The 12,846-nt window shown below is 45.7% G+C and overlaps 1 protein-coding gene across 1 annotated transcript in view; it reads left to right on the top strand.

Annotated features, from left to right (window-relative positions):
* The window catches only part of col22a1 (collagen, type XXII, alpha 1), a 285,376-nt gene that overhangs the window by 246,139 nt on the left and 26,391 nt on the right, over window positions 1-12,846 (top strand). The window contains exons 45-49 of the mRNA XM_080193549.1: window positions 16-129; window positions 1,481-1,534; window positions 3,660-3,713; window positions 4,879-4,932; window positions 11,365-11,418. Of these exons, the coding sequence (XP_080049675.1) occupies window positions 16-129; window positions 1,481-1,534; window positions 3,660-3,713; window positions 4,879-4,932; window positions 11,365-11,418 (330 nt within the window). The remainder of the gene's footprint in view (window positions 1-15; window positions 130-1,480; window positions 1,535-3,659; window positions 3,714-4,878; window positions 4,933-11,364; window positions 11,419-12,846) is intronic.

Raw genomic sequence — 12,846 nt, 5'->3', positions numbered from 1 at the left:
GCTTGCCTTCCTTAGGACTTGTGCACAAGCTGCCCAGCTGGTCCACCTGGACTCCAAGGTCTACCGGGTTTGAAAGGGAGCAAAGGTCATGCAGGCCCCCCTGGGAAAGGTGGAAAAGATGGCCAAACGGTATGTGAACATCAAAGGTTTCAAAAGCAAGAGTAAAATCCAGATGTTAGGTTCACAAATTCACCCACACTTTGTGGCCTTGTACAAGCATACGATTTTATTAGAAGTTCCTTCTTCCTTGCATGATGTTCACAGTCTTCTTTATTCTCTCTCTCCACAGGCAGTATTATATTGCATGATAGATAATGCCCATTTACAATCATTGGCTGGTTGGACGCATTTTCAGAGGTGGCCAACACGGATCAGCTCAGGACCCCTGATCGTGCATTGCTGGTCAATGTACATTAGCTCAGGACCTCTGGTCACGCACTGTCCATGAGCCAATGGCTATTGCTGAGATTAGCAGCTGTACTGTGGGCACTAACAGCATGTCTCAGCATGTTTTAACATGTCACAATACAAGTAATACATGAGCACAATTTATTCCAAGAATACACATACAGTGTAGAAATGCATACATGATAGAAATAATTATAACTATTGGCTTCCCATACAGACGAATAACCTTTCTAAAAGTAAACCTGCTCCAGTCGCTTATTGATGAATGTGGATGTCCGTATGTTGACCACGCTCTGTGATTAGAGAAGCAAGGACATTCTCCTGGGTGGAGGGGATGGTTGGTGGTGGAAATAGCTGAGTTGCTCTGGTAGAGAGCTCTGCATGATTTGATAGGTAAGCGGCAAGTCTGGTGGCTGGATCTTTTGGTCCTGCCACTGCCGATGGGAATTCCCATTGAAGCCACCCCAAGCCACTGGGAAATCTATGGCAGGTGGTGTGCTGCTGACAGGACCAGAGAACTCCACCAGCATGAACGGCCAAAGAATTCTGGTCATAATGCTGGTCACTAAAGGCTTGACAATGTGAAAGGCAATTAGAATCTTGGGATTTTAAGTTATGAGGAAAGATGAAGGAAGGTGGACACGTTTTCTTTAGAAAAGAGGACAATTCAAGGAGAACTAATTTATGTTGAGATGGACAGATAGTTCATTGTGGCAAAGAATTAAATTGTTAGGGACAAGACCAGAGAGTAGGCAAAGAAGTTTTGCACCACGAACTTGTGATAAAAATCACACAAATCTAAGAAGCAGCAAGTTGCATTCCTTGATCGAGTATTGACTGAGGGATATGGTAAAAGGTGACTAATTAAATGGCAACCAGTCAGTAAGCTAGTTCTTAAAGCATGGAATATTTATGAATCTGCTTGACTCAGAAAGCCTTTCCGCCTGTACTGTCCATCTTGGTATTGAGTTTTAAAGGGGTATATCATCCTATTCTCTTGTTTCAAAATAAGTTAAGATGTGTTACATGCACAATCATTGTCTGACCATTATGAACTTTTTTTTTACATTAGGGTGATCCAGGACCAGCAGGTCCTCCAGGACCACAAGGGCCAGCAGGAATAATGGTAAGAAAGCACACACATTTCACTTTGTACCCCACTGAATCAAAGACCCTGAATGTATTGTCCTTCTCTCCTTGACAATACAAGTTGACTCTTGCAATGTTAATCTGGTTATAGAAAAGTAGACGTCAATATACCTTTCCCCTTCCTTGCCCAGTACAAGGACTACATTCTGCTACCCCGGAACATGCAAGGTTCAGTAAGACCCCTAGCAAAGACCCATGCCCTGACATGGCCTGTGGAAACTGCAGGCAACATCCAAAAGGCTTTGAGGCACAAAATAAGCTAATTTCTTCAATGAGAGATGAATAGGCAAGAGTCACCTTTTCCTCTTGATGTTTTATCCTGGAAACCAAGCTATTCCCAGTGCTACAGAGAGGAATACCCGAGGTGTACTGTCCACACACTTAGTGGAAGTACAGAGGTAATTTACCATAAGACCTTTGATAGCTTTGCTCTCAGGATGTGCTTGATGTTGGTAAAGGTTGTCTTGACTTCCAGGTTATGATCTGGAGGAATTCAACTTCACCTTGCATTGAGATTAGGAACTCATTATGTGGAAGTAATGAGAATTCCTTGGCCATTCTCTCCATGTGGATACATCTATTCCCTATGCCACAATTCAAGTAGTCACCTTAATAAAACCACTTGAAAGATATATTCCATTTTAAAAGTTTTATTAGTTCTCAATGAACATTACAAAGAGGGAGTGTGTATAGATTTGAATTTTGTGATCGAGAAACATAACAATTAAATAATTTTGAAACACTTTCTTGATTTATCCTTTGAATGTGCCAAATGATTGCAATATCACTACTTTAAAAATTAGTGTTAAAATGACAGACTAACAACAAGAATATCACCCCACCCCAACCCCGCCACCACACTCCACCCAAACCCCGTCCCACCACCTCTTTCAGTGAGCAGGAAAGGGTTTCTGGAGAGTAGGGTTGTGGGTTAAAATGTCAGGATTAAATAACTCAACCCAGGCCAACCCCATTTCCATCAATGTGACATTTGGCATTCACAAACCTCAGAAGGTCATGAATCTATGGGACTGTCTTCCCTTGAGAATGGTTGAGGAAGGGTCAGAGAACATTTTTAAGGTGGAAGTAGATAGATTCTTGACTAACAAGAGTGACAAAGAGTAAAAAACGTATAGGCGAGGATGTGGAACTGAGGCCACAATCACTTCAGCCGTAATTTTAATCGAATGGCAGAGCCGGCTTGAATAGACGAATGGCCTACTCATGCTCCAAGTTCATATTTTCATACGTTTGTAAATCAGCCCATCAGTGAAACTCCTGCACAATATGTTCGGGGACTTAGATGATTCTCAAAAATTGGAGCCAGATGAATTTATCGGTGCCACGGCTTAAATTTAACCAGGAATGAGTGAAAAGGCCAGATACAAGATTTTCAGTAGCAGATTTGAGGCAGTAAGCTCACCTCCTTTTGGCTTTTGTTATTGGCCAAGAGGAGCTTGAGTATGCAAATATCACCACCTTCCCCTGCCCTTCCTCACCACGGCCTCACAAAGACTTAAGCCTCCAGCCTTCCATTGACAGCTCTTTTCTTCCCCCTTTCTTCTCTCACTACCCACTTCCCTCCCAGCTGCTGATTATATTTCTGATGTTGTCTCTCCACATCTCAATGGCCCAATCATGGCCACGCTATCCTCTCTCTCTCTCTCTCTCTCTCTCTCTCCCTCCCCCTCACCTCTTCATATCAAGTCCCTTCGTTATATTGGAAAGCTGTGTATGGGTTTTGCATTTTACTTTGCTCCGAGCTCATCGTTCCTCATTGGAGAGAGTTTTCACTTCATTACTCTTAACAGTTGAATTTTCATTAGCCGTTTGAGCAGGAGTACTTGTTGTTAAGAATTTACAACACTCCTCAACAAAGGAATATCTACTGGTCATGAAAGATTATGTTCATCTAGCCACAGCAGGTAGCATCTGTTCTCCCTCTCTACTCTGAATCACGATAATCATTGGTGCCAGCCAGAATAATAGAATTCTAAATTAACAACAGTAACCCTGATCTTTTATTCCCTGTTTAATGTAGAAATGCTATTACATTTCAACCAGCATCTAACACTCTACTCTTCTTCTTTTCCATGTATTAGGGCAGCAAAGGTGATCGGGGGTTGCCTGGTCCTTCTGGTGAAAAGAGTGAACAGGTAACTTATCCTTGTGAAGTTCCTTTAGGAGTGGTAAAGCAATTTGTCTTTTGAATTTTATCCAAATTTTGTACCAAATGCAAACTAACCTCCTTCCTTCTAGATCCACCTTAAGCGGAATTAGTGGTACAGTTGCTTGACTGAGCAGACACAGTGCAGACACAAAGGGCCAAATGGCCTCCCTCTGTGCGTCATAACAATTCTGTGATATTTTCCCTTTGAGTCTTCAGCACGATCAGACTGTTGCGTTGAATCTGTTATGTTGGCACTATCGGATACAACAGGCTTGCTGCCCCAAGTGATACATAGCATCGTAGCTTCAGAACTCCTTCAGAAAAAGGGAGAAATCAAATCATGGGGAAGTGTGCTCAAAGGGAGAGTAGATTCATGCTCCTTTTGAAAGTTATTCTGGAGGTTGGCAGTCAAATATGAGGATAAAATAGTTCCATTAAGTGATAACGTCAACATGAGGAAAGTATGACAACTACGCTTTGTATTTTTCATGGTATAATGCGTTTACATTTTACACTGTTTAACCATCCTAAAATTCCAATTCTCTTGCTTTATGCTGGTCAGTAGTTTTCTGATGACGAGAAAATAATTGCAATCATGTGGTGATGTTGGAGTTGAACTCGGGTACACACAGTAAGAAGTCTCACAACACCAGATTAAAGTCCAACAGGTTTATTTGGAATCATGAGCTTTCAGAGCACTGTTCCTTCATCAGGTGAGTCCTCCTTCAAATGAAGGAACATCGCTCTGAAAGCTTATGATTCCAAATAAACCTGTTGGACTTTAACCTGGTGATATGAGGCTTCTTACTAGAAAATGATTGAAATAGCTATTCCAGGGATTCTTTTAGTTTCTCAATGATGCTTGCCTGGCTTAGTTTTAACATGGAGTACGTATCAATGGGAAGAACACACATTCCAGATCCTTGGAAAATTACAGATCCGTGCAGTTCTTGGTTAGTGCTGAGTTGATCAATGTTGCATTACTGGGTATCAGTATCTCCACACTGAGGGCAATTAAAAACCAGCTAAGGTTGTCCTTGCTGACCACTGTCAGTGATCCCGTCTGGTAGTGATTGTGTACTCATTTCATTAAATAAAGAGAAAATTCTTTTTCAACTAAGGATTTCTGTTTGTTTTTTTTTTCCCTTCAGGGCAGTCCAGGACTGCCAGGTTATCCCGGACCACCTGGAACTGTTGGCCAACCTGTAAGTATAAATTTGCACAGATGTCTCATTTTTAGCAGGAACTTTTATTCGAAGGAACTGGTGCAATGGGACCATCCATACATTGTTTTCCTGTAATACAGAAACATATCAGGTCCTGACTTGCTCCATGAGGTTTTGTTTAGATCCCAGTCCACTGAACTTTATGCAGTTCAAAACATCGAATTATTGAAAGGATGTGATTGCCTTTGAGAGAATGCAAAGGATTCCCGATATCAGACATTGGAAAGGGAGGAGGACCGAATGTGAGCCACACCACCTACCTTTGTTGCTAGCCCTACTCCATCCTGCTTCCAGTGGTTCCCATCCTGCCACCCTCCCCAAAATTACTTACCTGTGGCCTGGGTGATTCCACAATGCTGGGACTCTAGTGGTTGTCCTCTAGGCAGCAGCCATGGCACTTCTGAGCACAAAATCTGCTGGCACCCCATTGAGTGAAGGAGCAGGGAGACAGATAAGAAACTACCTGTTAAAAACCTGTTTAAATAAGTTTAAAGCACTTTGTAGTAAGAACTAACCTTGTAGAACTGTTTAAATCATTTAAAAGCATTTTTGTGGGCTTTTTGTATTTACTGCTTTAAGAATTCTGAGGGAGTGGTTAGAAGGGAGTTGAGGGGGAGCAAGCTTTAAATCAGCGCCAGGTTTAAAAGGAGGCCTGGTGTATACAGCGGGCAGTGTCGGACCGGGCAGTGGAGTGAGAGGGAAGCAGAGTGAGTTATTAGAGCTTAAGATCAAAAGGGCTTGGGGAAAAAAGGGCCAGGTAAGTTTGTGTGGAAATTTTCAACACTACTGCAGTGATTAATGGAGGGGCATGTGATGTGTTGTTTCTGTATGATGTGGGAACTGGCGGACCCCAGGGTCCTCCCCGGTGACCACGTCTGCAGTAAGTGCAGGTTGCTGGAGGAGCTCCAGCTCAAGGTAGATGAGCTGGCCTCTGAGCTACAGACACTGAGGCTCATCAGGGGGAGAGAGGGTGCCATTGTCAATGGGGTGCAAGTCAGGAAGTGGGGTGGAGAGAGGAGGAAGGGGGGTGGGGAGCGGAGGCCTCAGCATCTCAATCTGCATAACAGGTTTGAGGTTCTTGCTTCCAGTGTGGACGAGGACGAGGGAGGTGAGGTCGGTGAGCAAACTGCACACGGTACAGTGATGCAGCAGGACATAGGCAAAGAGAAGGTGAAAAGGAACGTAGTAGTAATTGGGGATAGTGGGGTGAAGGGTATTGACACTGTCCTTTGTCACAATGACAAAGTGCACAGAAGGGTGTGTTGTCTGGCTGGTGCTCGGGTCCAGGATGTCGCATCTGGGCTGCAGAGGAACCTGGAGTGGGAGGGTGAGAATCCGGTCGTTGTGGTACATGTGGGTGCCGACGACATAGGCAAAATGCGAACTGAGGATCTGGGGAGGGAGTATGAAAAGCTGCGAATTGAATTAAAAAGTAGAACCGACACGGCGGTTATCTCTGGGCTACTGCCTGAACCGAGCGCAGACGGGCGTAGGGTTAACAAGATTAAGGAAGTGAATGGGTGGCTCAGGGATTGGTGTGGGAGGAATGAGTTTGAATTTATGGGGCATTGGCATCAGTATTGGGGTAGGTGGGACCTGTTCGGGCGGGATGGGGTGGGTGTGAACCGTGCTGGGACCAGAGTCCTGGCGAATCGTGTAAAGAGGACTGTAGACAGGGCTTTAAACTAATTAGGGGGGGGGGAGGGTGCGACGGTAGGTGACATTACGAGGCCTAAAGTTAAGGAGAGGGTACAGGTAAGGGTGGAGGCCGAGGATGTCCCAATAATAAAGGGAGCAGGGGGCGTGTATGAATAGGGTCCAGGGGAAGGCTGGGATGAAGGCACTTTATCTGAATGCGCGAAGCATTCGGAATAAAGTGGATGAGCTGGTGGCGCAGATCGACACAAATGGATATGATCTGGTGGCCATTATAGAGACGTGGCTGCAAGGTGACAGGGACTGGGAGCTGAATGTCCAGGGGTATCAAGTGTTTAGGAAGGATAGGCGGGAGGGAAAAGGGGCGTAGCTCTGCTGATTAAGGATAGCATCAGGGTGGTAGCAAGGGATGATATTGGAGCCAAAGAGCAGAAAGTGGAATCGTTGTGGGTGGAGATTAGGAACAGCAAAGGGAGGAAGACGCTGGTGGGTGTCATCTATAGGCCCCGATTAATGATCTGGAGGTGGGGCGGGCTGTTAACGCACAAATAAGTGTGGCGTGCAGGAATGGGACGGCCGTAATTATGGGGGATTTCAATCTGCATATTGATTGGTCGACCCATGTTGGACACGGTGGGCTCGAGGAGGAGTTCTTGGAATGCTGCCGGGATAGTTTCCTTGAACAGTGTGTGTTGGAGCCGACGAGGGAGCGAGCTATCTTGGATCTGGTGCTATGCAATGAGGTGGGTAGAATCAGGGACCTTGCGGTGAAGGATCCTCTTGGGGATAGTGATCATTGTATGGTGGAGTTTCTGGTGCAGATGGAGGACGACAAAGTGGGTTCCCGGACACGCGTCCTTTGTTTGAACAGAGGGGAGTACGGTAGGATGAGAGAGGAATTGGCGAATGTGGACTGGGGGAGCGCGTTGGAAGGTAGGTCTGCTGAGGAGCAGTGGAGGATTTTTAAGGAGATCTTTCTTGGTGCTCAGCAGAAATTTATTCCAATGGTCAAAAAGGACAGTAGGAGGAGAGGTAATCAGCCGTGAATAACGAAGGAGGTGAAGGAAAGTGTTAAATTAAAAGCGGAGGCGTTTAGAGTAGCTAAGAGTAGTGGGCGAGAAGAGGATTGGGAGAGGTTTAAATGTCAACAAAGATTGACAAAGAAATTGATAAAGAAGGGTAGGATAAACTATGAAGCTGGGCTAGCGCTTAATATAAAAAAGGATAGCAAGAGTTTTTATAAATATATAAAAAGGAAGAGGCTGGCTAGGGTGAACGTTGGTCCCTTAGAGGATGAGAAGGGGGACTTAGTGGTAGGGGATGGGGATATGGCTGAGGTCTTGAATAACTTTTTTGTTTCGGTCTTCACGGAGGAGGACGTGAATAATTTGCCGGGTGTTAGAGATGGAAAGGTGGTAGGACTGGAGGGTCTAGTAACAATAATGTCAATATTGTTACTAGAGAGGCGGTGCTCGACAGACTGGAGGGACTGATTGTGGACAAGTCCCCAGGACCGGATGGAATGCGTCCGAGGGTTCTGAAAGAAATGGCGGAGGTGATAGTGGATGCCTTAGTGGTTATTTTCCAGACGTCGCTGGATTCCGGGGAAGTGCCGGAAGATTGGAAAGCGGCTAATGTTACGCCGTTGTTTAAGAAGGGTGCCAGGCAAAAGGCGGGGAATTATAAGCCGGTTAGTTTAACGTCTGTTGTAGGTAAAATGTTAGAATCCGTCATCAAGGAGGAAATAGCGAGGCATCTTGAGGGGAATTGCTTGATAGAGCAGACGCAGCACAGTTTTGTTAAGGGGAAGTCGTGTCTGACAAATTTACTTGAGTTCTATGAGGATGTGTCTAGGGCGGTGGATAGAGGAGAGTCGGTGGATGTGGTCTTTCTTGATTTTCAGAAGGCATTTGACAAGGTACCTCACAAGAGGTTATTGCAGAAGGTCAGGGGTCATGGAGTTGGGGGTAGGGTGTTAGCGTGGATAGAGGACTGGTTGTCAAATAGGAGGCAGAGAGTGGGGGTCAATGGGTGCTATTCGGATTGGCGGTTGGTGACTAGTGGAGTGCCTCAGGGGTCGGTGCTGGGGCCTCAGCTATTTACCATTTGTATAGATGATCTGGAGGAGGGAACCAAGTGTATGGTGTCGAAATTTGCTGATGACACCAAGATTGGTGGAAAGGCAAATTGTGCGGAGGGTGTGGAGAGTCTGCAGAAGGATCTAGATAGGCTGGGCGAATGGGCCAGGAAATGGCAAATGGAATTTAATGTTGGCAAGTGCGAGGTGGTCCACTTTGGTAGGAATAATGGTAGGAAGGACTATTACTTACGTGGAGAAAAACTGCAGCAGGCGACGGTGCAGAGGGACCTCGGGGTCCTTGTGCATGAGTCGCAAAAACCCAGCTTGCAGGTGCAGCAGGTGGTCAGGAAGGCGAATGGGATGCTGGCCTTCATAGCGAGGGGGATTGAATATAAAAGTAGGGAGGTCTTGCTGCGGCTATATAGGACATTGGTGAGGCCGCAGCTGGAGTACTGTGTGCAGTTTTGGGCGCCGCACTTACGCAAGGATATTTTGGCCTTGGAGGGAGTGCAGAGGAGGTTTACTAGGCTGATGCCGGAGTTGAGGGGGTTGAGCTATGAGGAGAGGCTGAATAAACTAGGCTTGTACTCGTTAGAGTTTAGAAGAATGAGGGGCGATCTCATTGAGACGTATAAGATGATGAATGGGATGGATAGGATAGAGGTGGAGAGACTCTTCCCGCTCAGAAAGGACAGTAGGACTAGGGGGCACAGCCTCAAGATAAAGGGGGGGCGTTTTAGAACGGAGTTGAAGAAGAACTTCTTCACTCAAAGGGTGGTGAATCTCTGGAATTCTCTGCCCGTTGAGGTGGTGGAGGCTGCCTCGCTAAATATTTTTAAGACGCGGGTTGATGGGTTTTTGATAAGCGAGGGGATTAAGGGTTATGGGGAGAGGGCGGGAATGTGGAACTGAGACACGACAGATCAGCCATGATCTTATTGAATGGCGGGGCAGGCTCGAGGGGCCAGATGGCCTACTCCTGCTCCTATTTCTTATGTTCTTATGACCCAATAGCTCTTGGTAGGTGACACCTCCACTTCTAGAGTCTTGATTCCAGAGGAAGGCCTGCTGCTGGCCTGACCACTGGCTGATTGGTGTGCCTCCCTGAAGGACAGGTTCTTCACCAGCAGCTGAGATCCCCAGTGTCTCAACAAGATTCAACCTATAGTATGCTGTCAAGCTCAATGCTTTTGCACAAAGTTGATTGGTATCAATCCTGATCAGATTATTGTGGTTTATTGTGCACAGACCACATTCAGAATTCTCCCAAATCCAGGCTTGTCCGTCAGTGGGATCAAAAGTGGAACGGGAGCCCTTGCAGGCAGATAGGGGACCCTGGGTGGCACTTTACCAGCAGTTGCTAATTAAGAGACCAATGCCAGGTCCATTATTGAGGAAGACAGCCTGCTTCTCAGAGCTGCTGCCCAACAATGTAATTGATAAAGGTGGCCAGTACTGCAGCCACAAGAAGATGAATAAGGTGATTCCATGCTGAGGTACACCATGGAGCAGATATAAAGGAGATCCCCCTCCCACTGCCTCCCTGAGGCTGTGGTCTCACCACAGGGCAGCAGCCCCTCCCTCCACTTGTAAATGCCAGAAAGGACAGGAAGCAGGCTTTACTTCAGCATTGAATTTGCTTCATTGGCCACCCACCTCCTGTCAGCAGGCAGCCACTCCACTGTCACTCCCATGCCTGATAATATCCTGTGGACCCCTCCCAATTCCCTTCTGCTGAAAAGGTCTCCTGCTTCCCAGCCTGGAGCGGTACAAACACAATCACATGAAACACTTCCTTACCTACTCCCTCCGCACCATTCATTTCAGATTAAGCATCACTTGCACCTCTTTCAATCTGGTCTACTGTATTCACTGTTCCCAATGTGGTCTCCTCTCCACTGGGGAGACGAAATGCAAACTGGCCGATCGCTTTGCAGAACATCTTAACTCAATCTGCCAGCAAGATCCCAACCTTCCTATTGCTTGCCATCTTGCCTGCTGTAATGCTCCAGTGAAGCCCAATGCAAGCTGGAAGAGCAGCATCTCATCTTCCAATTAGACATGTGACAGCCGTTAGGGCTCAACATTGAGTTCAACAACTTTAAACTGTGACCTTTCTCCTCCATCTTATACTCTTTTTTTAATGTCCTATACATTTTTTGCCTCAATGCAAACACTATCATCCCCCAACCCACCCCACCCTCCCTCCAGGTCAACTGCCCTTTCTTGTTGAGTTGCTACATCGTTGTTTTGCAAGCTCTCCTAGCTCCCACTGATCATTATTCCAGCTGTTTCAGCCCTCTTATACTGTTTAAGTTCTGATGAAGTGCCAAACAGATTGGAAACATTCCATCTCCCATCCCGCCTGCCACTGGAATTTTAGCGGGCGAGTTGCAGAGAGTGTGAAACACCATTGACGTCCGGCTTTTAGACCAGCGCAGCAGCAGAATTGCATCCATTAACTCTGTTTTCTCTCCCTACAGATGCTGTCACATCTGCTGAGTTTTTCCAGCGTTCTCTATATTCTTGGTGCCTGAATTAGTTCCTTGTGAAATTTGACTGTGTCGCCTGCATGTCAATAGAATTGTGCATTGACTTTTGTTTGAGTCTGCAACCAAAGTCCCCTTAATAAGCGGCATGAGGGACCTGAAGCAGTATTGTTTTATTCTTCCCAGGGTGCTGATGGTATTCCAGGGTCTCCTGGTGCACCAGGCCTGCGAGGAGAGAAGGTAAGATCAAGGTCACTTCAAATAGATTGGGAAGGAGTGCATTTTTGAAGAAAATATACCTTCTTCTGTGTACAGGTCTGAATTATTACAAACTTTAGAAGAAAACACTGTCCTACACCACTCATCACAGTTTAGTTCCGTGCCAATTCAAGGGACAGCAAAATTATCAGTAACCATGCCAATCTGACAATTCTGGTAGCAGATCTGAATGTTCTGGAGGAGTAATGGATGAGCAAAAAGAAGCCAAAATTACTCATAGTTTCGTTTTATGATAAATTGGTCAGAATAAATAAGTCAGAAAGATCTGTAAATTCACAGTAGGCCCAACAGTATCTGTAACTGGAAAGCACGGAGTGATCGGAACAAGGCAGGTGGGGAAATAACGGAGGGAAATTCAACTCTCTGGTGGAAGGCCAGATTGACAGTCAGGGAGTTGCTGCAAGAGGCTTGACCATTCGGGCTCCACCTTAATAGTCAAGTCCATGCACACACAGCAAGCGATCTGTCTGGTTCTAGAGGCAACTCGCTGAATGTCCCCCAGACTAATGCATACTTAAGCCCCGGAGTAGGTTAATGTGAATGGCAAAGTGGGGAAAAGTTGCTAATTTGTATATATTCGTAGGCACCCTGCTAAGTTCGGCCACAACCGTTCAGGGAAAGAGTAGTGTTTTTGTTTTAAATAAAGCTGTTGGGGGAAACGGAGATGTTAGTGTCATGTTTTTGCTTTAACTTCTTTCCCACCATTTCTGCCAGGCAGAGAGTAGAGTAAGATGTCCCCTGGCTATTCAAACCTCAAACACAACCAAGTTGGGAAAGAAGCAAGTGGAAGACTTCTCGATGCCCTGTACAGTGGAACATTGTCAAACTTGTGGCCCCTGAATTGGGCAAAGATGGGGTACATATGTTTACAGTCAGGAATAGTTAAAATTTTCCCAGCACTGCTAATCCGTGCCCTCACAGGACTGTCTCCACTCTCTATTTTAACTCTACTTTGGACTCACCTCCTCAGGGGAACACCCTGCCATTGACATTCCTCGCGCTATGCTAGCAATTCACTATAATTACTGGAATGAAGCCCAGCCATGAAAATGAGTCAGTCACCTTGTTGTTGCTGTCATTCCATCCACCCAGCCAAACTCAAACAGAATCCAAAGCAAAAATTACTGTTGCAGAGTTGGAAACAAACAGGTCATCCAACCAAGCCAATACTTTGTGAAGGCTTTAGGAATTGAAGCTTAACTCAATTGAAGGTTTTAGGTGAATAACAATATGAATTATAGAGTCTAATTATTCATACAATATATCCCTGTGATTGCTCTGACAGATTTAGCATTGGCACAGATTATTGCCCAGTGTGAAGTATGAATGTTGCAGAAGGAATGAAAGTGGGGTATTAGTTGGAAAGAGCTCTGACAGTACAAATGAACA

Source organism: Carcharhinus amblyrhynchos, chromosome 8 (assembly GCF_965287045.1).
Source record: "Carcharhinus amblyrhynchos chromosome 8, sCarAmb.v2.hapA, whole genome shotgun sequence".
NCBI lineage: Eukaryota > Metazoa > Chordata > Chondrichthyes > Carcharhiniformes > Carcharhinidae > Carcharhinus > Carcharhinus amblyrhynchos.
The sequence above is the reverse complement of the archived record's forward strand: the minus strand, read 5'-3'. Positions and strand labels throughout refer to the sequence as shown.